Source organism: Scomber japonicus, chromosome 5 (genome assembly GCF_027409825.1).
Source record: "Scomber japonicus isolate fScoJap1 chromosome 5, fScoJap1.pri, whole genome shotgun sequence".
NCBI classification, from domain to species: Eukaryota; Metazoa; Chordata; class Actinopteri; order Scombriformes; family Scombridae; genus Scomber; species Scomber japonicus.
In genome coordinates this window covers 27461806-27487409 of record NC_070582.1, presented here as the reverse complement: position 1 = coordinate 27487409, position 25604 = coordinate 27461806, and the positions used below count along the sequence as shown (strand labels likewise).

At 41.9% G+C, this 25604-nt stretch overlaps 1 protein-coding gene across 1 annotated transcript; it reads left to right on the top strand.

The window, feature by feature from the left end:
* siah1 (siah E3 ubiquitin protein ligase 1) lies at positions 1-25561 on the top strand. Its single transcript, XM_053318556.1, has 5 exons — positions 1-141; positions 15643-15699; positions 21906-22087; positions 23554-23850; positions 24359-25561. Exons 2-5 carry the CDS (start codon positions 15690-15692, stop codon positions 24728-24730), a joined length of 861 nt encoding a protein of 286 aa, XP_053174531.1. The 5' UTR covers positions 1-141; positions 15643-15689; the 3' UTR covers positions 24731-25561.
* The last annotated feature ends 43 nt before the right edge of the window (positions 25562-25604 follow it).

The following is a 25604-nucleotide window of genomic DNA, read 5'->3' as shown; positions in this document are numbered from 1 at the left end:
TCGTCTCTGTTTCAAGAGCAGTGCGAGTGTGTGTACATCGAGCTAACGAATGAAAGACGACCAAGATCGACCCTGTGTCCATCACGTCGCCGTACATTCACCCTACGTACCTGCAGGGAATTAAAGGATATTTCGTCCGAGGTAAGCCGGGTGTGCCGTGGCGAGAGAAACATCGTATTTTCGAGTGTAACTAGTCTGTGTTGGGGGGAAAACAACAGCCCTGCTGTTAGCAGACGTTAGCTTCCTTCATTAGCGCGCTGCTAATGTTGGCTGTTGGCAGAAAAAGCTGGCTAGCCGTGCCGCTAGCTTGTTTGCTACCTTGACGTTTTTAAAATGCACAGTTGTTTATGTCGTGCAGTCAAATGGCATGCCTGGTGGGCAAATATTCTCGTTAACGTGCAGTGAACTGTGCATGAATAACATGAAGGTGTCGGTTTCTCTGCTTGTTCACACACACTAAGCTAACGAGTCACCGATTCGGCTACAGCTAATATGCTATTGGAGCTGCTTTACGGCAAGACGAGGCCTTGTATGTCTGTAACAGTTAATGCTAGCGAGGGTACGCCGTTGTCTGCCTTGCCAGACAAGGCCATTTTGCTTTCAAAGCAGGTTAGATCAGGTCAACAGAAACCCATCGTGGCATTGTTTTGTGTAGCAGCGTTACTGCCATAACCCGGTTTAGTGACTGGTGTAGAGGAAGTGATGAGTAATGTTTACTCAAAGTACGACCTGGTGCTGCTTTCAGAGAGCCACCGTGACTGTGTGGCTGCGTGTGTTTGACCTGTCTCTAAAGAGGAGGACGACTGAATGTCAGCTTTTAGCCTTGGTGAGAATTGTTCAGTTGATGGCTTACAACTGCGTTATTGAACACACATGATGGCAGCAGTTAAACAGATCGCGTTATTGTCAGCAACATGGACACCTGTAGAGGGCTTATATGTGGCTAACGTAGGTTGACGTTGGATGGATCTGTGCTGAGCATCTTTCTTCTTATGGGTTCATTACGGCTGGTGTGCTCATGCAACATAAGAAGAAAGATGCTCATTAAGTTGTGAGGCCTGAAATGTGCAACATGCATTAGTAACTTGTAGACACCGGGGAAGTTGCTCCATTGTCATCAATGCAAAAGCTTCAAATGTTGCAGCGTTAAAGGCACAGATTGCAGCTATATGATGATGATGATGATGTTGTGTTTACATGTAAGAAAACATTTGGCCTGCATCTGCAGTAGTGAGTGATGCTTTACTCACTGTTAAAGATTTAAAAGCAGTTGTGTTAAGATGATAAGTCTTCAGTTCTGACTGGAGCCACATAGGGAAATAAAGTCATGTTCCAGCAGAGATGTTCACATGTCAAAAGCAAACACACTTCCGAAATGGGTGATTGTGGTTATTGGTCACAGGACATGGAGGTGTGCATGTTTCCTAAAGTTTTGTTTCTAAAGACTAGACATGACTATATAAGGACTTTTGTAAGTAAGGGCAGCAGAGATATGCTTACTACTGATTCAGCTAGACAAGTGCAGCTACTATATAGTCTGACATCACATTTATTTGTTATGTAGAGCATTTGTGTCATGCATTTTAAAGTGATTTCATCTCACCAATTTAAAAAAAAAAGCTAGTGGGAGGTCACTGACACTTGTGATGAGTGTTGCCTTTAACAGAAATGAAAGAGTGGCACAGTTTATTTGTTTCTGTTTTGGCTGTCTCCCTTGCAGCCACATGCTAATTGAACTGATGATTTTACAAGTTATCTAAAGTTACAGAGCGAAATATTAGGGCTGTCACAATTCTCCCAAGCCATGATTTGATTTTTGAATATAATATCACAATGCCACTCTGCTTTCCATTTAAACATTTAGGGATGCACAGATTGTGAATTTTCCCGGCTGATACTGATTATTAAGTACGTATATGACTGATAACCATTATATACAATACCTTTTTTTTCTTTTGGATAATGTTATTATGTTTTGTTGTTATTCCCTCCACGGGGGAAAGAAAGGAATCATTGTTAAAAAAAACTGAGTTGTTTTTAAATCTGTGAATGAGCACAAATGAGTAAAACAATCTTTAATAACTTACACAATAAATTCTTCAAAATCCCTTTAGCCTGCTATACAATGACCTCCTTAATCAGCATTTTCTGTACTTCCATAACTACTGCTACAGTTGCTACTACTGTCCAACCGCAGATAACCTGAGCATCAGCCACTGACATTGGTGATTTGTATATACTGATAGGCCAGTTTCAGTAAAAAAGGGGAATATCAGCTGATACTGATATTTGGCTGATGTATCAGTGCACCCCTATAAACATTTGTTTTGTTTTTTCAGCGCTGACGGCTATCCCATTGTCAGCCTATTGAGTCTTGATCTGTAAGGATCAATAGATCAATAGTTTTATGCCCTGACAACTGTCATTTACATTTTCAAATTCTACTTTAAAAAGATCAAGTGTGACTTAACCACCATTGTTTTGCTTTTTTGTTTAGTTTTTTGCTGAATGTAGCACAAGTCAAATGTAAATAATGTCTTTTAAATGTAACAATAATAACTTATTTCAGCTGTCAGTTGGAAACTAACTGTTAAACACAGATGGCAGAGGGGTACTATACAAAAACCGCTTGAGTTTCCTCACCTGCAGCAAACGAAGTCTTGCACTTATCCGAGAGTCCCACTTGTCTCATAGACAGCTGTACACGGTGACCAGTGTCATCAGTCCAGCTTGGAGGACGGCTTGTTGTGGTGAAAATGATGTTGTAGCTCATCACCTACCTTACTGCGGCAGGAAAGGGACATTCTGCTTATGAGATATTTATCTGGAAAATTAGAATCTGTCAATATATTTCAAACTGGACTGTAGTGTGTAGCATAGCCTGTAAACAGTTTGTTCTGTTAACTGGGGGTGGACTCAGAAGCTGGACAGAGCGGCTAATATTGACACTAAAATGAGAATAGCTGGTCCACCTTAAAGGTCAGTCCATCTTAAGTGAGACTGCTCAAGTTAGGCCAGACCATTGTCACTAGATTCAGAGCTATCCCCCTCACTTTTCCAGCAGTTGGGGGAGCAACAGACTTTTCTTGGTGTTGAGAAGCTGAAGCATTTATTAACTGATGCATGGCAGCCTGGATTCTACAGTTACTACCAGTCTGACAACTTACAACTAACCTTTTCCTCTCCTTAGAACAATACCATTCATATAGATGGAATGAGGAAAGGAAAGATGACTCAAAATAATCCTATGGTAACGTAGGCTGTTGATCATGCTTGCACAGTGTAAATCATTATCTGCCCATTGATATTAATGACATTTTAGGAGTGGCGCTCGTAGTTTTGAGAATGAATATAGGGGAAACACTGTGCTGGTAAACCTATCATATTCCACAAACACTGTGCAGTCAGTCATAAGATGCCCAGGGCTTTCTGCAGAGTATTAAAGTGAAGGTGCAATGTTGTATATGTGGTCGGCAGAGAGCGTCAGGCTGATGTCAGCAGCTCACCTAGGCCACACCTGGGGCCCGCTGCACATGACAAACCTCCCAGCGTTGGTTCGGTCCAAGCTGGGAAAACCAGTACAAGTCTGCAGAATAGGAGAGAGAAAGCGTCTTTCGATCGGCTGGGAGATATGAGGGAGAGCGCACAGTTTAAGACACCACAAATAACAATCTGATGAAACACTCAATACAGAGCTAGCGAGAAAAATGAGACACATCCATAGATAGAGATGAAAAGAGCAGGGGTTAGATAATTACAATGATTATAATTACAATGTGATATGCAACCTAGGTAACAACAAATATAACTGGAACCACTGCAGAAAAATGCAGATATCCAGGTATTCACATTATAGACATTACAGACACTATCACTGACTACCGCTGTACGGACCACAGTTTCACACATTGACCATAGATGGTGTAGCCATACACTTGGTTTTGACCTAGTTAAGAAAGACAGTGATGCAAAAGCAGGTACTGTCTGTCCTTATTTTGCAATACTGCTTTAATACATTGACCATCAGCCTCAGCGTGGTGTAGTGTGACTTCATACAGTTTCACTTTCTATACTGAGATAACATTAGTGGTCTCTTCTTTTTTTTTAAATGCATCATCATAATTCCAGTTTTCATTCATTTTAGTATCACATGGCACGAGGCAGGTGTGACAGCTGAATGGTGTTGATTAGGGGAGGGTGGATCCAATCTGTGAAGCTTGTTATTTCTTTTTTTTAATGTATTTTAACTAGGGCCCGACCGATACTGGACTTTTGGAGGGCGATGCCGATACCAATTTTAGGGAGTTGAAAAACATTCCGATATCAACATATCAGCTGATAATCTTATATATACATAATATGTACATACAACACACATTTAATAATGTAATGAAGGCATGATACTGTACAGTTTAACTATATTTATTGCATTGTATTGAATTTAATAATTCTAAATGACGAAATAGAAATATACAACAAAAAGTACATATATACTAAACTTGAATTAAGCAAAAGCATACAATACACATAAAAGTATACCCATATAACTGAAACACAACTATTGGACAGCATATGTGCAGATACAGCTTTATCTCTGATAGGCCAATATCAGCTGACCAATATATTAGTCTGATGCTCTCAGGTGGTTTTATTTCATTGTAAAACCCTCTCTAGAGTTTGATGTACTCTTAAGAATATTGATATCGAAGTAATTTTGTCCTCAGTCTTGACACTTCGATTAACCAACTACATGATACTGGACATAAATCTGAACTCTGTCTAAAGCTCAGCCACAGACTGTAGGGGAAGATGATGATGGTTCAGGGTGAAGGTTTACGTTGTTGGGGTCTAACAGGAGAGCGAGGGTAATGTCAGTCAACCAGTCCATCACAGTGACGGATGGGAGCTCTAGTCAGGGGGAGGAGGGGAAAAAAGGCAAACAGCTGTGATGCTGCACTACAGGTGTGTAGCAAAACATCCTGAGCAAAATAATAATGTTAAAAAAGGCTTCTTGATTTTTGCTGACTGTGTGTAGTACAGTCAGTGTTGGTTAGATGAACTGTTGACCTGAGGGGCTTTTAGTGAAGCTTAAGTCAGTTAGTAATGTATCCACCGGGTTATGTCATGGATAGGAAAGACTCATCCTCGTGAAATCCTCATATTCAGTCAATTGCAAATATATAAATGAATAAATTAAAATGAAAGAGGGTTTCTTTCATATTTCGTGTGGTTGGATGAAAAAGTGATGTAGTTTCATGCCTAGTTGCAATGCCACAAACTTTATTTTATTATTTTTTTTTTTAAGTTCGCCTTTGTGAGGTCATCAGTGGTTTTGGGGACAGCTGGAAAACCACACATTATGTCTCTTTTTACAGTTAAGTAAAAATAAATAATAAACATTGGCTCATTGTCCATCAGTTGCAAAACTCAAAAAACAATGATGAAATGAGTGCCATTTTTGCAGCACAGAACCAAAACTGTTCACACATGTAGCAACAAATACAGATGAATAAATGCGTTCTTTTAGATGGCTTTCATTCAGCTCAGTGTTTGGGATCTTTGCAGCATTTTGTGTGGCGCTGGATTTCGTTGGAATCATGCTGTTAGGATTATGTAATCACATATGTGTGCTGACAAGTTCATTAGATGGGTTGTAATAGTGCTGTCACTCCTGCAGTATGCCACTCGAATTAAGGTTGTACTTGATGTACTTTTGTGAATGTGAGACTGTCCATGTGCTTTTCTCACAGCAGCAGCAGGGATGTGAAGACTTTGTGACTGACTTGAGTGACTACATCTAATACCAATATTTGAACTGATCTCTGTGTATATTTACTTGTTGTTATTGGGACTGATGGTGCTTTCATGCAAAATTGAATGTAGACAAAGGGTGGGTAAGAGAGAGAGAGAGAGTATGTGTGTGTGTGTGTGTGTGTGTGTGTGTGTGTGTGAGAGAGAGAGAGAAACGTAGTGACTCATTGGCTCTGAAGCAGTGAGGTAATTCTAGATGTGTTACTAATGCCAAAGGGAGTCCCTGCTTGCTTAATGGTTCTCTTTTTGTGTGTGTGTGTGTGTGTGTGTGTGTGTGTGTGTGTGTGTGTGTGTGTGTGTGTGTGTGTGTGTGTGTGTGTGTGTGTGTGTGTGTGTGTGTGTGTGTGTGTGGCTGTGTGTGGCTGTGTGTGTGTGTGTGTGTGTGTGTGTGTGTGTAGTTGGTTTTGCCTCTGTCCTGACATCTCAGCTCTGTGTGGCTTCTCCATGGTAACAAGCTGCTAAGCTGCACTGTTACTTTAGTTGTTTTCCTGCTGTGGAAAAGAGGCGGCTGCCAAGGTAAAAGAAGTTGCAACATTCCCCCCTAAGGAAATGTTCCTCTGTTTGTTGTTGGTTATTTGTATCATTGGAGAATTCATTTTGGGACCAGGGCTGCTTACTACAAACACTCCCAGACATATTGCAACAGTAGAAGTTTTTAAAAAAGTGTTTTTTATTACATATGTGGCAGTATCCGTAGGTATAATGATGTAACCTTTTTAACGTTCATCCTAAAAGTGTAATATCATCCATTTGAGTGAGTCTGGACTGTGTTCAACATTAGCTAGAGAGACAGTCATTCATGTGATTCTCCAGAGCTCCAGTCTGTGTATCAACAAGCACATCTCTACTTCTGAAGAGCTCCATCAACTGCCAAGCACTATTTATATGTGACTCTGTGCTCTGACCAAGTGCATCCAAAAATATGTACCTGACACAAAGGACTACTTTCTCTTCTTATCCAAACTTTCGAGTGAATTTTCACACACCCAAACAAAACAAACTCCAGGTAATAATGGTCCACACACTTGCTGATGCATTCTGTTTCCCTCTCGTTAGCTCATCCAGCTCCAAGCCAGATGGAAGAGCCTCTCATTAAAAGTGAATTGGCTCCTAACCGGCGCGTACAAAACTTCCATTGGCTCGCTCACCAGTGCATTACACAGTAGTCTAATGTTTCCCCTTGTTAACACTGATTTTTAGTTTTTTCTTTTTCTTTGGCACCAGCAGCAGCTTCTCATAAAACAAACCGCTGCTGGCTAATTAAGGGAAAAGGTGAGACGCAGACGTACCCGCTCTCCGTCCAAAATGCAGGACTCTTAATGTAACAGGAGCTTTGTTACATAATATAGCAAACACACAGTCAGGCTGGTACATTTTAGCATTTTGATTGGCAGACTAAACAGCCAGCATGTGAGGGCAAACAAGTATGAAGGTGATGGAATACAGTATTGCATCCACAAATCTAACTCCTTTCTAATGCCTTATCAAATATTATTATTATTATTATTATTATTATTATTATTATTATTATTATTATTATTATTATCATTAGCTTTTCCTTTTTCACATTTGTAGGTGGATTCTCTTCCTGTAAAGTAGTTTCAAATGTTTGCTCAGTATGTACACTGGATGTATAAAACTGGGTCCTAGCTAACAGAGCAATACAGAGAGAGATATGTGTTTTGATATCAGTGAGCAACCTTTTTATAATTTCCAGAACAATATGGCTGAGCTCAAATTCATTGAAAACAATCTTTTTCGTTTTTGATCACCGCTGGAAAAAAAAAAAGTCATCAATCACATTTTGTTGGATGAGAAGGTAAAAACACTGCTGATTTTAGTGTCAGATTAGTTCATTTACACAACCTGTATCTACAATCTGAAAGTGCAATGAGGAGCATAATATACAGTATGGTAACTAAGTGTATGTGAAACATTGAGCTAATAGCTGTAGCCTCCTGTTTCTTAAAGAGCTGCTTACTCCAAAATACTAAAGTGTTATACTAAAAAGATAAAAAATACTTCCCATCAAAAAATACCTGCAATCATCCTTTTTACACTCAGAGCTAGAAAATATGACTATTTGTATGGATTTGTTCACAGCCAATCAATGCAAGCAATCAATTTAATGCAACATGAGATTGTCCCATTGCCACAGCAGCTACAACCCGTCTGTGGTGAAGTCATGGTGAATCTGAGTTAGCACGCTTAGAAGTTGAGCAGCCAAGATGTCATCTAAACGCTCTAAAGTGTGTCTACACTACACACCTGTTACACCAGATAAAAGCCAGTGCACAACACGTGGAATGGGTATTGAATGAAGTACTCAAATGGTATCCATATCACTTTAAGGGTCGTTGAATTAGGACTGGTATCAACCCTGATCCTGATTCAGATCTGTTCAGCTGATTGATACAAATCAAGGTTTTAACTGGGAGATGCGAGGTGATCAGAAATCCAGTCCAGTGGCGGTCCAGTTGTGTTTCTGAAATGAAGCATTTTTTCACCCACAGTCAGTCAGAAACACAGAGAGCACACACAACATGACAACAGCCAAACTTTTTTCATTTTCCCTGATTCAGCATTCATTTGCTACTGCTGCTTGTGATGTCAGCTGAAAGTGTGAAGCTGCTACCTGTGTCCTCTCTCTCTCTCTTTTTACACTGTCATCCAGCTTCTCTGTGCTGGTTTGACATGATGACATCATCTAAATCTAGATGTGGCTTCCTCCTGTAGACGTAGTGTTTACATTGGTGTGTACAGGGGACAGGTGAAAGATGGTGAATGGACAGATCACAGGACTAATCAAAAGGCCACCTTCAAACAAAATACTTCTTTGTTTTGGCTTGGGTTTTTTTTTTTTTTTAGCTCAGCAGAAGCCGGACTGTAAATGGAAATGACGGCAGGACTCATTTCATATGGAAATGTGTTACTCTCTCTGGTTTTACAACCTCCCGTCTCTGCTTTCTCCTCTTCTTCTTTCTCTCATTTCAGCTCGATGACGCTTTATCAGCTAATTCAAAACATCCACATTGTAACATGTTTTTTTAAAGGATATAAATAATAATCACTCACTTTTGTTCCTCCATCCTGCTCTTTCCTCCTCTTTTGTAAACCCTTGTAGGTGATGAAGTGTTTGGGGTCTGTGGTGATGGACTGTCGCCTGGTCCAGATGGCTCATTGTTGTATCTGCTAGCCCCCCCACACTGACCCCCTTTTAATAACACACTTTGGGCATCGGCTAGTGTCACTAGCTCTGTTTTTATAGCTCGCAGTGTGTTTGTGTGTGCTTTTGCTTATATTGTCTGTCCATAATGTGAACAGATGCAGCATAACGACAGTGAAGAGAATACAGCAGTGTGCCTTCTGTCTCTTCTCTAGTCATTCAGCCTGAATCCAGGAGCAGGTCAGCTGGACGAGGTGTTCTCAGACTGTTACACACAAAGTCACGATGACTACATTTTCAGTGGCGTTCCTGTCAACAGAATCAACTCTCAAAGGTTGATTACTACTTTTTTTTTTTCTTGCACGGCAGCAGTAGAGGGACTTTATTTTTTACTACTTTACAAGTCAAAGAAGATTCTGTTTGTTTGTGTGTGTGTGTGTGTGTGTGTGTGTGTGTGTGTGTGTGTGTGTGTGTGTGTGATGACAGCCACGTATAATCTGGCTATAAAGGAAGGAATCTCTGTATGTATGTGTGTGTGTGTGTCCATCTCTTTTTCTTGATAACCGTTCATCCAGTGGACTTCACACTCGGTGGGTGAGCTGCTGAGGAACCAAGTATATGCAGCATCAAGTGCAAGCTATTACATTTATTATAACCGCTAAATAGTTAGAATGATTCAGTCTGGATGGAGCATTTTTGTACTTTGTAATTTATTTTTGGGTATTTTTGGCTTTTTATGTGAAAGTATGTAGCATTGAGGCTGACAGGAAACAGAGAGAGAGAGGAAGGGGAATGACATGCAGCAAAGGTCGGTTGCTGGATTTGAACCAGGGACGCTGCGATTATGCAGCATGTACAGTGACCACTCGGCTACCAAAGTGCTCCTGTGTATTTACAAAGCTCTCTGTTGTACACTTCTATTTTGAAATGAGAAAAGAACATGTATTTACTATTAGAGTCCCTATTATTATTTATAACAGCTGCATATGACAGAAGGTTAGTCTTCTTTCATGTTGTTCATGTCACATCAGCTGATGTGTTACTCTGATATTTTTATGTTGTCTTTTACAGTAATACACTTTTCCAATGTGGGAACTTTTGGACTTTGGGACCTCACTCTTACATTATGGACACACACACACTCACTCACTCACTCATTCACACACACACACACACACACACAGTCCAGACCAACTCAGACAGCTGCTTTAAACCAGTGAACCCCACCTTCCTCTGGGTGCATCATCAGCACATTTTTAGACAGCTGTATAGCATCTGTATTTCGAGCTGTCCACATGCGACCGAAATCACCCACGATGCATTTTTTTTTTTTTTTTTTTTTAAAGCGTGAGCGGGACCAATGTCTCTCTCTTTCGGCACGCTAACAAAGCAAGCTATCACTTTCTCTCCTGCTGACAGATTCTGGCTCACACTGATATTTTGGTTTCACTTGGACCCCTTTTCCTGGCTAGCTCAGTTGTGTGTGTGCGTGTGTGTTCGTGTGTGTGCGTGTGTATGTGTATTTTGAGACTGAGTCTATGTAAGAAAAGGAAGCAAAAGAAGGAGGGGGCTGAAACTTTTACATACCAAGAATGAACCCACAAAGTAACAAATTGAAAGGTAAATCTGTATTTTTTTTTAAGATGCACCACATTCCCCAAGTTTGAACTCATTTCTCAGGTTATTAAATGTTATACAGAGGCTGGTTAACACTGTGGCCAACTGTGAAAAAGGGGGGTGGAGGGGAAGGGGGTCAATAGAAAGGCTAGAAGGAAAAGAAAGTGAGGTATGGTGTCAACGAGGGCAGCTGGTGGTACAGCCTGCAGCCAGACAAGGCTGAAATCTGAGACTTGCACAACCACAGCAGTCGGGTGGAGGGAGGGAGGAGAAGGAGGGAGGGGGGGCATAGAAGGAAACACAAGTGGGAGAAAGAGAGTGAAAGAGAATGTCCATTGAGGAGGGGGAGAAGGAAAAAAAAAAGAAGCAAAATATGCAGGGAAAGCACGCAAGACGCTGTAGAAAGAGAGAGAGAAGGAGGGGGAAAAAGAAAGAAAGAAAGAAAATGGAGAGATACTGACATGAAAGATGAAGTTTATCCAGAGTGCAGTTAAAGTCTGAGTGGAAGAGAAATGATGTGTTGCGGAGAGGAAGGGGTTATGTGTTTTGGGTTGGGAGCCGCTGAAAAAGAAAGAGAGACAGAAAGGGGGAAAGAGAGAGCGAGAGAGAGAGAGAGAGAGAGAGAGGGAGAGAAAGGGGAAGGGTGTGAGTGAGCATGCTCCGTTAGGGTTGACATTGGATGCCGGCTTAGCTGCTCGCCTTCCCTCTCACACACACATACACACACACACACACACACACACACACACACACACACACACACACACACACCAGCAGCAGCAGCGACACCTACCACACTCCAGGGGGACAGAGAGGAGGAAGAACACAGCTCAAATAAAAGAACGCAGAGGAAGGAAGAGAGAGGAGAGGAGAGGAGAGAAAAAAAGTCAAGACAGGGAGAGAGACTTTTTTTGCTTGGAATCTTTCTCTCTCACTCTTTCTCTTTCTCTCTCTCAGGCTCGCAGCCTTCTCTTTTTCTTGCCGGGAGCCCAAGAGAAAGCCGGGCTTTGTTTTTCAAACGGCAAAGGATTATTAATCTGGCAATTTTACTTTCTTTTACACTTTCTCTTGTTTTTGTTTGTTTGTTCATTCAGAGAAAGAAGCCCTCGTTTTTAGCTGTGGGAATTGTGCTTTTGTTGTTTTTGTGCTGCGAACCTGCACATTTTTGGATATACCTTGCAGTGATGCAACGCCAAACTCCCCGGTCCCCTGAAGATCTGGCACCATGAAAGTGGGAACCCGTAAAAGGATAACTAATCCAATTTGGAGGGAAATCTACAGCGACTTGGCTTATCTGTCTCGTGTTGCCTTCAGGTCCCGGTGGCTTGACTGGGAGCAGCCAAGGGAGTGGCAGATTGACCACACGCTGACAGACTGCTCACAGACTTTTTTAGAGTAACACAAAGTGAGTGTGTGAGTCTGTTTTTTAGTGCTGCCGAATAAGCACCCAAGCAACCAGCGTGGCGTTCCTGCTTTTAGAGTTTTTAGAGTTCAGTTTGTGGCCTGATCGGCAGGTTTGATGGACGCCTGCTTCACCGGGTGACATTGGAGTTTGATATTTTTGTAGTCCCCCTCACCCTCCACCCCCCTCATGGGCTGTTTATGCTCTTAAGGACCTCCATTCGCCCTTGTGTCAGGACACAGCCCTCATTCTTTCCTAACAACTCCTGCCCCCCCACGGGAACCCTCATGAGCTCTCACGTCTCCTCAACAGGGGATCGGGAGAAGGAAACCCGAGCCGCCTTCGTTCCGCGACGTGTTTAGGAAGCCAACAGAGGTGACATCAGCGTGCGGTTTCCATGGAGAAGGCCCGAGAAACATGGCGGTGGCGGGGGGCTGCGTGAACGCTCTGCCCCCATGTCTCTGGTCCAAGTGAAATCGAAGCCGGCTAGCGTAGCGCTGCATGCTCCACCCTGGAACTCCCTGTTCAGACTCTTCTCGTGCGTAGCGTCACGGAGCGCGCACAGGCCTGAAGGTGAAAAACGAAGGGTTAAAGTTAGGAGACTTGTTCTTATCGTGTGTGTGTGTGTGTGTGTGTGTGTGTGTGTGTGTGTGTGTGTGTGTGTGTGTGTGTGTGTGTGTGTGTGTGTGTGTGTGTGTGTGTGTGTGTGTGTGTGTGTGTGTGTGTGTGTGTGTGTGTGTGTCGTAGCTGCTTCCACAGTTTAAATGTGTTCCTGTGCTCATTCCATATGTAGTCTTTTGGGGTTTTTGTTTTTTTTGGCAGATTTGATAAATGAATACTTTGTGTGCAAGCAAGCAGGAGCGTACACACTGTATGTATGTTGTGATATAAAAATACATTTGTGTGGGTGAGTACAGAAGACTCTTTAAGCAAAGCCTGTGTACATTGTCAATTATACGTAACGTTGTGTATGTACACAATATAGTGTGTGTGTGTGTGTGTGTGTGTGTGTGTGACTAAGAAAAGAGTGGGACATGAGTTTAGAACAAAGAATGGTATGTTTGTGTTGAAGCCTGGCTTGTTTTCTGCCTCCCCCTCTTACTCGTGCCTCGTTCATTTATCTCTCTCTCTCATGTCTGCTATCATATCCTCTTTTTTCTATCTCTCTATTTTCCTCCCACTTGGTTTCTACCATCACTTGCTGCCTCTTTCTCTCTCCCCCCTTCTTTTGGTCTACCGTCAGCACAACAAACAACTAGCATCTCAATATTTGTCTCTCTTGTACCAATTTTGCACTTATTTGCAGTACAGAGGAGTCATTTGTAGTGTTTTGTAAGTGTGTGTTTGTGTGAGACTGAAGTCGGCGCTCGCTGTGAGTGACTAGGACATCAGTTTTCATGATAAAATGCCAACATTTACACATTTTTTTGAATCCGTGCTCCCTGGAGCTCTGTCTAAAACTCACACATGGAGATGAATCAGATTCCCTCTTCTTCATATATCAGTGATTTGATAAACATGAGTTCCATGTCAGCGCTTGACGAGCAGAGACATGGATATATCCGAATCCATCTCACTCTCCCCTCAGGACGGATGCTTTGATGCACACTGTTCCATTAGACTAACAGTGAGCCCATCTTTACATGCACTCAATAATCTAATCAGGAGCAGCGATCAGAGAGAGGCAGCTATCCAATGAAGATGTTTAGAGACATAATTCAAGACAGGAAGCAACACTAGATAATAACACATTTATAATATCCTGTATGTATCCCTGTACATATGTCAACTAGGGGGTGTGCATCTACCAATGTAAGAAGATGCAATACATATCTAGATACATAGGGTACAATACGATTCAGGGGTGATACATTTTAATATGGAATGATTTGGTTCAATTCAGTATGATTCAATGTGATATGATGTAATCTGATACAGTTCCTTGTTTAAAGTAGACAATCATTTACAATATAAATGAACATAAGTCAATCTTATAAATGTGGCATTGCTTACCTTCAAATGGATACATTTAATAAAAGAGCAGGGAACAAGTATTTGTTACTTTTGACAAGTATCAGTTCAGAACCAGGTTATTGTGTTTATTACTGTAATACATTGCACTTTGAGAACTTTGCAAAGCCCCTCTGACAGTCAAAACAAACTTCATATTCATTCTTCACTATTGGCACAAATTAGAGCCAAAGAAACTAGTGAAGGAGGTGAAAGAAATCCAACATTAAAGGAGAGTGTTGTGTGTAGGCGCAGATCAGAGAACAATGAGAAAAGACATCCCTTGTCTTATTTTGTAATGTTGAAAGTGCTTGAGCCAACACAAGAGAGTTAATGCAACAGTAACAGTAAGCCTGTTTCTCCAGTGTTGAGATTAGTCGTGCTACAGCTGTACTCCAGTGCTGTTTTACACTCCTTACATGCTGCACTGTTTTATCTAGTGTTCTGTTCCTCTTCTAAAATCCAAATCTCTTCTAAACTTTGGATTTCAGACTTGAAAGTGCATTATAAATCCAATTTATAACTTTGTAATGGGGCCATCAGCTGGTTCATGCTACATTTAGAGCGATTCAGGGGTCCGTGTATCGATTCACACGCATATTTGAATTAAAACCAGTTTCCAGTTCATATTGGTTATTTGTTACACCCCTTATGTCAACATTTTTCAATGGTTCAGATGATTGATTTCTACCTCTAACACTCCTTTTTTTTTCTCCAATTAAGTTCAATTAACAGTTGGATTGACGCATGCACACACTTCCTTGGTGCAGTTGTTACAGTTGTTTTAATGAATACTTTTAAAATGTGTGTCCACCGGCAACAGCAATCCACTAAACACCTCCTGCCTGCATAGCACTTCTTGTTTATGTTGCTTACAGAGTGTGGTGTAAAGTGTAAAAATCAGTAGTATTTGGATTAAGCAGTCTCTACACTGACACAATGTGAGCGCAGCGTGTGGAAGAGCTTCCTCACGTTTCCACCACGGTCACATGATTCATTTGTGTTGCATGTAAACTGCGCAGTGTTTGTTGTGGGGGTTTTTTTTTTTTTTTGTCTTAATCTCTTTAATCTTAATCTTAATGGGAATGTAACACCACTTCTCTCATTTAATCCTTCCACTACTACAGACTGAGTTAAAACGTGATCTCATACTGCCCACTATGCAAACATTGAAGGGACTAGATTCAGAAGTTTACTGTACTGAGAACATTAGAACCACTTCAAGCCTGGTCTCGGTTGTTCACTTTAAATAATGACTCAGTGTGTGTGTGTGTGTGTGTGTGTGTGTGTGTGTGTGTGTGTGTGTGTGTGTGTGTGTGTGTGTGTGTGTGTGTGTGTGTGTGTGTGTGTGTGTGTGTGTGTGTAGTTTCTCTGCAGCAGGAAGAGTGTGCAGAGACTGTGACAGTGTTCAGAGAGAGAGAGAAGACTTTAAGGTGTGCAGGAAGACATAAACACTAATAACATGATATATGAAAGTCAGACTGAGGTCTTGTTAGGGTAGTGGCACTTCCTTGTAAAAACAACAATCCACTGTGAGCCACGGACCGATGAGGATTATCAATCCACTGTTTTATCTTCAACTCTTATCAGGCCATGTTTGTTCACCATCTCTTTTTGTTTTTCTTCTCTTTTTCAGAGGTCCCCACATTTCAAGAGAAGACGAAAGCCTTATTTGGAAATCTTATGGACGAAGGTGGGGAATTTATGTTTCTGTTAAGTGTTCTCACCCCAACCCCCCCAACCCAACCCACCCCACCCCCCTTCCCTTTTGACCTGTCTCTTTGGCCATCTACAGCTGTGTGCTACCTAAACAATTACAGAAACCTTCTCAGTTGACCCTTTCGCCCTCTGTGTGTGTCTGTGTCTGTGTGTGTGTGTGTGTGTGTGTGTGTGTGTGTGTGTGTGTGTGTGTGTGTGTGTGTGGAAGGTTGGTGGTCTGAGCTGTTTCCTGTTTGTGGATTCACATCTGACTTATATTATTATTATTAGTAGCAGTAGTAGTTTTGCTCCCTATTAAACAGTCACCATTATTCCCTCCACCTCCTTGACCTGGAGCAGTATGTGCACATCACCCTCTATCTCTATATCTAGCTATCAAACTTACTACGTCTGTCTCATCAGCCGTTCTGAACAGTGCTTTCATTCCTCTCTCACACTCCTCTTTGTATCTTGTAGCTGAATGTATAAGTTAAGGGTCTTTTTGGAAGTACCATCTCACCACTTCTTCTCTTCTCTGTCTACACTATAAACACTAAACACAGAAGCCTGTAAACAGTAAATTCACACACTGTCAAAGTCTTTTCTAAACCACCTGCTGTCAACAAAAAGGGGCGCTGGGCCTCGCTTGTTCATTTTTTCTATAATCATGGCTATGTCACTTGGTAACCCCCCCCCCCCCCCCCCCCCCCAAAATGCCAGCTGAACAAGTGATATGTTTATACCCTCACATAAGGCTCTCTTTAGCCGGGCATGTTGCTACTTGTTGTAAATGTACGTGCTGCCGACTTGCTGTTGTTATCCAGATTTGTTTCAGACGTAGGTAACGTTACACAAAATTCCCAGCTCGGTACACTTTTGGTACAGCAGAGGGAAAAAAGATAGTAACATTTCAGCCCTCTTTTGAAAAATTCTCATTGGCCAAAATATGATTGTAACAGTTTAATTGTGCTGCAGTGAAAAAGGAAAACAAGCTTTCTGTTTGTTGCAAGGACTTCAGAACAGCTGCTGATGTTAAACGCTGCTCTAACTGTATATAAACTAGCTCCACCTCCAGCAGCTACAACAGTAACACGCTGCTCTAACACTGATGCTTCACTATTAATAATCTAATGATGTCATCTATAATAATATATCACTACTTTTACTGTAATACTGCATACTACATCACTCATAATACTGCAGTACTTTTACTGTAATATTACATCAGCCAATCACAGAGAGGGGACTAGGGTGATTGACACAGAGAGGGAAGGTGGAGGTGGTGGGTTAGACACAGTGTGGTTTCACCATGGAGATAGCTGAGCATATTTTTATAACGGTGTTGGCTTCAGTCAGTGTTACGGGTCTCCTGTTTGTCATCCCGACAGCAGCAACACGATAGGGTAACCAGGGGCAACCAGGCTCAGCTAAGGCGTCTAGCACACATCCACAAGCGTGTTTACAGCTAAGTGGTGTATCAAACAGTTTTGTGAGGAATACACGCACCATTACACCCTCAGTTACAGGCCACACTGAAATCACTGATCTACTAATGGAAATGATTCAGCATGTTTTTGCTTTGGATGCTATTACAGCCATTTCTACCACAGTCCTGCCATATCAGCGACAGTTTGGGGGCGCCCCAAATCCCCAAGAGGCTGTATGCGTATAGCTTGGCCAATCAGAAGCAATGTGTTAATCACATCAATCACAACTGAGCTGGCTTTTTCAAAGATTGCTGCTCATTTGCAGAGAAGCAGCAACAGATCTTCTCCTGCCAGAATTCACATGATGAAGTTTACATTCTAACATAGACAGATGGATAGATAGATAGATTGAAGTCGTACAGTAGCGTTCAAACAAAAACACTGGCTGCACTCATACTGGGACTGGGTGCGGCAACTCCACAGTTTCTCAGCTGTGAGACTACAAAATTTGCTCCCCTTCTCTGGCCTCCTGGTCGAGGTCCAGCGTTGATCTATTTCAGTGAAGTATGTTTAGCCATACAGTGATTCTGCTGACTGAGCTGCACTCACTATTCTTCATGTTATATTAACTGCAGCCCCATTATTCACTTCAAGCCACTGTCAGCGTCTTCTGGAAGCTTTTAGACGTGAAATGAAGAAGTCATCATCATCATCATCATCATCATGATGATGTCGCCGGTTAGAAATGAGGAGGATGATGTTTCTTTTTTGTCTTACTTCCACAGACTCCCATCATATGAAGCAGTCACTACAGTGTTTCTCTTGTTTGACAGCAGAACCAATCAGCCACACCCAAACCACACTAACTTCCTCAGCACACACACACTCACACAGCTGGCAGATTTCTTTCATACATCACCACTCATGTACTGCAACTAGACATTTAAAACATCAGCTGCTCTTTTCTAACAACCGTCACGCAAAGTTTCGTTTCTTTTCTCGACCCATGACTTGAATTGTGGCTGAAAAACACACAAAAAACAGTAGCGCAAGTTTCCAACTAGAGCTGCGACGACAAGAAAATGAATCCGCTGCCGTTTCGAGACGTGATTCATCGTTAAATCATTTTTTCAAACTAAAAATGACACAAATGTAAGGCTTTCATGCTCTCAGAATTAGTTGTTTTTCTTTGGCTTGCATGATGGAATATTTAGTGGCTGTTGTTAGTGATGATTTGACCTTTTGCTCTAGTATATTATGATGGGCACCTGTCATCTCTCACTGTTTTCTGATGGTTTACACACCAATGGTTAGTAGATTAATCAAGAAAAAAATGAGCAGATTAATCAGTAATAGAAAAAAATAATTAGTGGCAGGATGTCAAAATTCAAATGCTTTAAAAATAAATACTAAAAGAATACTTTTAAATAAAGGAGTATTAACACTCTCCTGAAACTGCTGTGTGTCATCGTCCTCCAGCTGTATTCGCCATGTTAGTTATCGTCTCTACAAAGCTACTCTATGTTAGCAAATTCCAGGCTCGCATGCTAGCTGATAGTGACCCTGGCCTTGGCCTAGCTGAATGCCCAGAGCTAATTTGGCCCCGCTGCTCTTAGTGCCGCTGCTAGCATGTTGTCCAGCTAAGAAGGGCTATTAATAGCTACCAAGGCATTATCTCCATCACAGCAGATGTTTGCAGGCAAGGCAGGCAGACAGGCGCAGTGACAGCTAGCTAATACTATCTCCCATTAGATGTCTTTCTTTTTTTTCTTTTTTTTTTTTTTTACTTGTGCAGTTGGCATGCGCGCGTGCAGAGGAGCTTTACCCCCATGCACACGCACTTACAGAAGCTGCCCTTCTGGCCAGCCTCCCTGCCAGACACAAGAAGGAAGCTTACACAAGCACTGCAACCAACACTTCTATCTAACATCATCCTACACTCAGTTACCAAGAGGAGAGACCCCCGAAACCTGCTGGGATTGGTCAAAAAAATACCAGGAAGTCACTAAAAGTAAAAAAAAAAAAAAAAAATGTCTCGAGGAGTACTGGGATTAATTACTCTTTTTTAAAAAGCATTTTTAAAAGAGCAGCGTGGCCAAATTAGCTCTGGGCATTCAGCTAGGCCAAGGCCAGGGTCACTATCAGCTAGCATGCGAGCCTGGAATTTGCTAACATAGCGTAGCTTTGTAGAGACGATAACTAACATGGTGAATACAGCTGGAGGACGATGGGTTTTTTTTTTTAAATCAGCATGCGGGTTTAAAAAACCCACATTTCCCTCTTTATAAATGAATACATTAAATGTTTTAGAGGGGAAAAAAGTGTGAGGGAAGGGTTCAGAAGACCACCTGTGATTCTCTCTGACTCCCATCAGCCAAGTATTTTCTAACGCCTCTAAATTGCGGTGGACTACTGCCAAATGATCCCGCTCCGTTAGGGAAATACTGCAGCTAAAGATCTGGCAGCTTTTTTTTTTGTCTCTCTCTCTGGCTGAAGGGTGTTAAAAATGACCAGCTGTTTTGGGCTGTCTACTTATCACCGTCCTGTATCACGTCCTGTATCACCACCTCGTTCTCTTCTCTTGTCTTCTAGCTCCCACACACACTGTACTATCCTTTTTTCCCCTCCTCTCTTTGCTCCGGGTGTCCCCGCTCTGCCTCCGTCTGTGGGCAGCTCTATAAAAAGGATGAGCTACACCAGCTTGCCTGAGCTCTGCGTCCACTCGTCCACTTTTTTTTTCTTCCTTTTTTCTGTTAAGTCATCCGTTTTTTTTTTCTTTAAAAAAAAAATAAAAAAATCCACCCAGCCCCTCTGTCCACCTCTGTACTTGACTCCTGCCTCATTCTTTTTCTCTTTCTTTTTTCTATCCTGTTCTCCACCCTTTCTCTATCTTTCCCTCATTCCTTTCATCTCCATTAGCTCTCCTTTTTTTTCTCAGCACATATCTATCCTCCTGCCCATCACTTCTCCTCTCTTCCTCTTCAACCCCTTCTCTTTTTTCTCACTCTGCTCCACAGGCCATCCCATACTTAACCACAAACCTGTTACCAAGGCAACCGCTCAGCACGATAGGAAACAGCAGCTCTGCACACACACACACACACACACCACATCTGAGTTCACTTTACTGTCTGGTCGCTCTTTTTTTTATATATATCTGATGACGAAGAAAATGAGAGCGGCTCTGACTTGTTGCCAGGACAGTAATAGATCTGTTGTACACAGAGAGACTACAGACATGTTTCTATACTTTTTCTTTCTTTGTCTTTCTTTTTCTTTTCTTTTTTTCCAAGTGAAGATACTGTTAAAGTCCTGTAGAGATCATATATTCCTCTTATTTGTCTGAAGCACAAATTGACTGTAGTTCCAGGCGCCTTGTAGCTTCCAGTAGTGATGCATATTGTTAAGCGTGGGAGGACGACTACAGAGTTTGGACAAGTGGCCAACTGCACTAATGACTTGTGTAAAACAGTGAATCTGTTTGGTATTGTTTGATAATTGATCTTTACACACACACAGCAGATCTATGAAGGATGGAAACACATTGAGTCACAGACACTTTGAAAGCAGTTAAAGTGTCAGAGCAGCATCGTCCCTGTTTACAACAAACATACTCCACTTAGGAATAGAGATGAACTCACCCTTGTGCCCACATGTCATGGACGTTGACTAGTGCATAAACATACAAAGAGAAGTTTGTTCACCTGCTTGTGTCACTGCTTTGAAAACAGCTTAGGCAAGGTGAGGCAAATATATTTGTATAGGACATTTCAACAACAAGGCAATTCAGTGCTTTGCATACAACATAAAATGTAAGACAGGATGTAAAAGCATTTAAATATAATAAAATGTGTTAAATTGGGACTAAAAAAAAATAGAGTAAGATAATCAGATTGATTGAATACACTAAAGTTTGGTTAGTGAGTATAATATTTTTACACTGAAAATATTGGTTACAAATAAAATGAGCTAGTGAATATTTCAACAGATGAGGAATGAAAGTCTAAATGTCTAAAATCTCAAATCCCAATATAGGTCATTTCATATCCCAATATAGCCCCCCTAACCCACTGTCCATCCTACTGGTAGCCTTTTATTGCACTTACAGTAACACAAAGAGTGTAGTTGTGGCTTGTCTTTCTCAGCAGGGGTGGGGCTGAGCCTCTGTGTGCAGCAGAGACACAGACAGCAGTGGAGTATTGTTGACAGCTTAACTCAGTAATTTAACAATGTAATCCACCCGACAGAAGACTCCAAATGACACAAATATTGCTGTAAAGAGTGTGAATAAACTACATCAATATAAATGATTACATCTTATCCTATCTGGTTTGAAAATATAGCCAAATATCTTCTAAACTCTATATACTGCACAGCCTTTCACCAGGGTAAGAAAAACAAATCATGAGATAACTGTTTAATTTATTGAGGAAGTTAAGATGACAGATTGACTCACGCCAGCCATAAAGTCTGAGCAGGATTGAGCATGTTGTGTCTCTGTGTGCCTATCATCCTCATCGCTTTTTAGTGGATTGGCCCTCAGCTTTGATGTAGAGGTATACAGCCAGAGACCTAGCAGTCATTACTCATAGATATGCAGCGGGTAAGTAAGACGAGTTACAAGGAAAAGGACTCGTCTAGAAAATCAGCCACACTTGTCTCTGATACGAAGACTTGAGCAACACATGACCTCGCTGACAGCTTTATCATGCCCCTCTCCCCCCATCTCTCTCTCTCTCTCTTCTTCTCTCTCCCTCTCTCTTCTATGTACCAGAAATGAGTCGCCAGACTGCCACCGCGCTGCCCACAGGAACCTCCAAGTGCCCCCCCTCCCAGCGCGTACCCACCCTGTCAGGCACCACTGCCTCCAACAGTGACCTGGCCAGCCTGTTCGAGTGTCCTGTCTGCTTCGATTATGTCCTACCCCCCATCCTGCAATGCCAGTCGGGGCACCTGGTATGTACAGTAACCCAGTCCACTTTATTGGATGCACTACGTCTGATATGTGAGCTTCAGTGTCCTGTTGAATGAAAAACTTTCAAAGTGAAAAAGTATTGTGTGGGTGTGTTAGAGACATAATGCACATATTAAATGTATAAACATTGTTCTAGAGTTTTCCCCATGGGAGAGAACAGTCTTATTACTGAGCTCAACAGTACCTTTAGAGATCACTGTTTAATTGATGTAATAAAGTTGATTGTATAATGAGTATTATATATTATTATTCACTCATTAATCATAAACTAATCTTAACTTCCCAGTTAAACATCTATTTCTACATCAATATACATTTGCCATTGTTGTTTTCCACTCATCAATAGGAACTACTTGATGTGAAGCTTTTTTTAACCACTATTTCTAACTTGTCTCACTCAGTATTAACTATTTATCATTTTTTTACTTTTCCCATTAAATCCATTTAAATGAATGTGATTTGTATATGTCATTTTATCTAATGTATAATAGTGCATAAAATGGTTAAGAATATTTTCCCATGTGTGCATTACTGTACTGTACTGTACTATACTACTATATTTGTACTATAGTAATACTATACTGTACTATATTTGTACTATACTGTACTATACTATACTTGTACTATACTTACACTGTATTTTAGTAATACTAAACTATACTATACTTATACTATAGCAATACTACATTGTACTATACTATACTTGTACTATACTTATACTGTACTGTACTGTACTGTACTATACTATACTTATGCTAATACTATACTATACTTGAACTGTACTTATACCATACTATATTGTACTATACTTATACTATACTTGTACTATACTGTACTATATTAATACTATACTATATCCTACTATACTAAACTTATACTACACTTGTACTATACTTATACTATATTTGTACTATACTGTGCTATATTAATACTATACTAAACTTATACTATACTACACTTGTGCTATACTTATACTATACTTGTACTATATTAATACTATACTATATCATACTATACTAAACTTGTACTGTACTATACTTGTACTATACTAACACTATACTGTACTGTACTATACTATACTTGTACAGTATTGTATTTCCTTGTGTGTGTGTGTGTGTGTGTATATATGTCTACTATACATACATACGTATGTATCTCCTTTATTTAAACAGGTAAAAGTCTGTCTGAGATCAAAATGTCTTTCAAGAGTGACTTATTAAAAATAGCAGCATAAACAATGTTAGAACAGTAAACACAAACAAAACAAACAGACAACAACTGTCACACACTACAAACCGTGAACACAATATCCAGTTAATGTGCAAAACAAGGTGAAGGACAAAACAAATCCAGTTATGATGCATAAACACATTTCACACATTGCTCAACCCTGATGACATTTCAGAAAAACGCTGACTTGTCTTCCGTGCCCGCCCCCACTCCCCAGGTATGCTCCAACTGTCGGCCCAAACTTACCTGTTGCCCCACCTGCCGAGGCCCCCTGGGCTCCATCAGGAACCTGGCCATGGAGAAGGTGGCCAACTCTGTCCTCTTCCCCTGCAAGTATGCCTCATCGGGCTGCGAAGTCACCCTGCCTCACACCGACAAGACGGAGCACGAAGAGCTGTGCGAGTTCCGACCGTACTCCTGCCCCTGCCCCGGCGCATCCTGCAAGTGGCAGGGCTCTCTGGACGCCGTCATGCCTCACCTGATGCACCAGCACAAGTCCATCACCACGCTGCAGGTCAGACTCCCTCTCCCTCCGTTTATCCATGCACCACAAATGAGTTTCGGATGATAAATAATCCCTGAGGGGGGGGGAAACAGTTAGACTGAATGAGCAGGGTTAGAAACACAAGCTTTAACACAAGCATGCAGCTCCACTAAAACTCCACTCTATTTAGATGCTGCAGATGTTGTCATTTACCCTGCTGTAACAAGGTGCAGTTCACCTGATATTTCCACTATCTGATCACATTTTTTCTGTTATAAATGCATTTTTTTTTTTTTTAAGTTCAATAACAGCATCTTTACTCTGCAGAAATGAGTCTGTGCTTCACTTTAATCTCTCACCGCTTGCCAAGAATGATCGTAATTCTTCACTAAATTACATCCAGCACCACCAACAATCTGACTCCTGCACCATATATTCAGTTTATACTCTACAGCATCCTAAATATGTCACGCTGCGTGTATCCTACTATCATATGGAAGCTTTAAGAAATGATGACTGAAGCTATGTCTCTCTTTAGGGGGAGGACATCGTCTTCCTGGCCACAGACATCAACCTGCCGGGCGCCGTGGACTGGGTAATGATGCAGTCGTGCTTCGGCTTCCACTTCATGCTGGTGCTGGAGAAGCAGGAGAAGTACGACGGCCACCAGCAGTTCTTCGCCATCGTGCAGCTCATTGGGACTCGCAAGCAGGCCGAGAACTTCGCGTACCGGCTGGAGCTGAACGGCCACCGGCGCCGCCTGACCTGGGAGGCCACGCCGCGCTCCATCCACGAGGGCATCGCCACGGCCATCATGAACAGCGACTGCCTGGTGTTCGACACGTCCATCGCACAGCTGTTCGCCGAGAACGGCAACCTGGGCATCAACGTCACCATCTCCATGTGCTAAGAACTTCGAGAGAAAGAAGGGGGTCAACAACAACAACAACAACATAAAAAAAAAAGTTACAGATTGTTTCCCAGTTGGGGGGAGGCGAAGGGGGGAGGGGGGTGCATTTTAAGAGTGCGGGAGGGGAGGAGGGGTCAAATCAGTTGTGACCTCACAGCGCCCTCTCTCTCTCTCTCTCTTTCTCTCTCTCTGCCTCACCCCCTTGAGATAGACTTTGACATGGAACTCGGACTGTCTGATGGGGCAGCCGTTGGAGGCCCAGGGGGTGGGTGGGATGGATGATGGATGGATGATTGGATGGATGGATGGATGGAGACGGATGAGTGAAGAAATGGAGAATAAAAAAAAAAAAACACGAGGACATAACTGTAGTGATGGCTATAGCCTTATAAACACACACATATATAAACATATATATGTGAGACACGTGCACGCTCACGCCGTCTCGCCCTCTCTCTCTCGCTCTCTCTCTTCGGTCATAAACACGGACACAAACTGACAAGCTGTTCAGTCAAACACTCTCGTCTCTTTGTCAGCGTCTCTTCTCAGTGACCCCGCCCCCCTCACCACTCCTGCTTCTTCCCACTCTTATTTCATTTTTTTTTTTTTTTAGTTGTCTCTCTCTCTTTCAAACTTCGTCTTTCACCCTGAGACATTTCAGACACTACAGCTCTCCAGTCTGTACTCCCACAGAGACGCAGGAGGCTGGTCAGAGGAGCAGCTCTGTGAACCTGACAGCTACACACACCGAGGAAGACTCAAGCTATGTATTTCAACCATGGACTCTTGGTCAGTGCTAGGCAGTTAGCCAGCTATCTAGCCCCCCCCCCCCCCCCCCCCCCTCCTCCTCCTTTCCCCTACACACACACACACA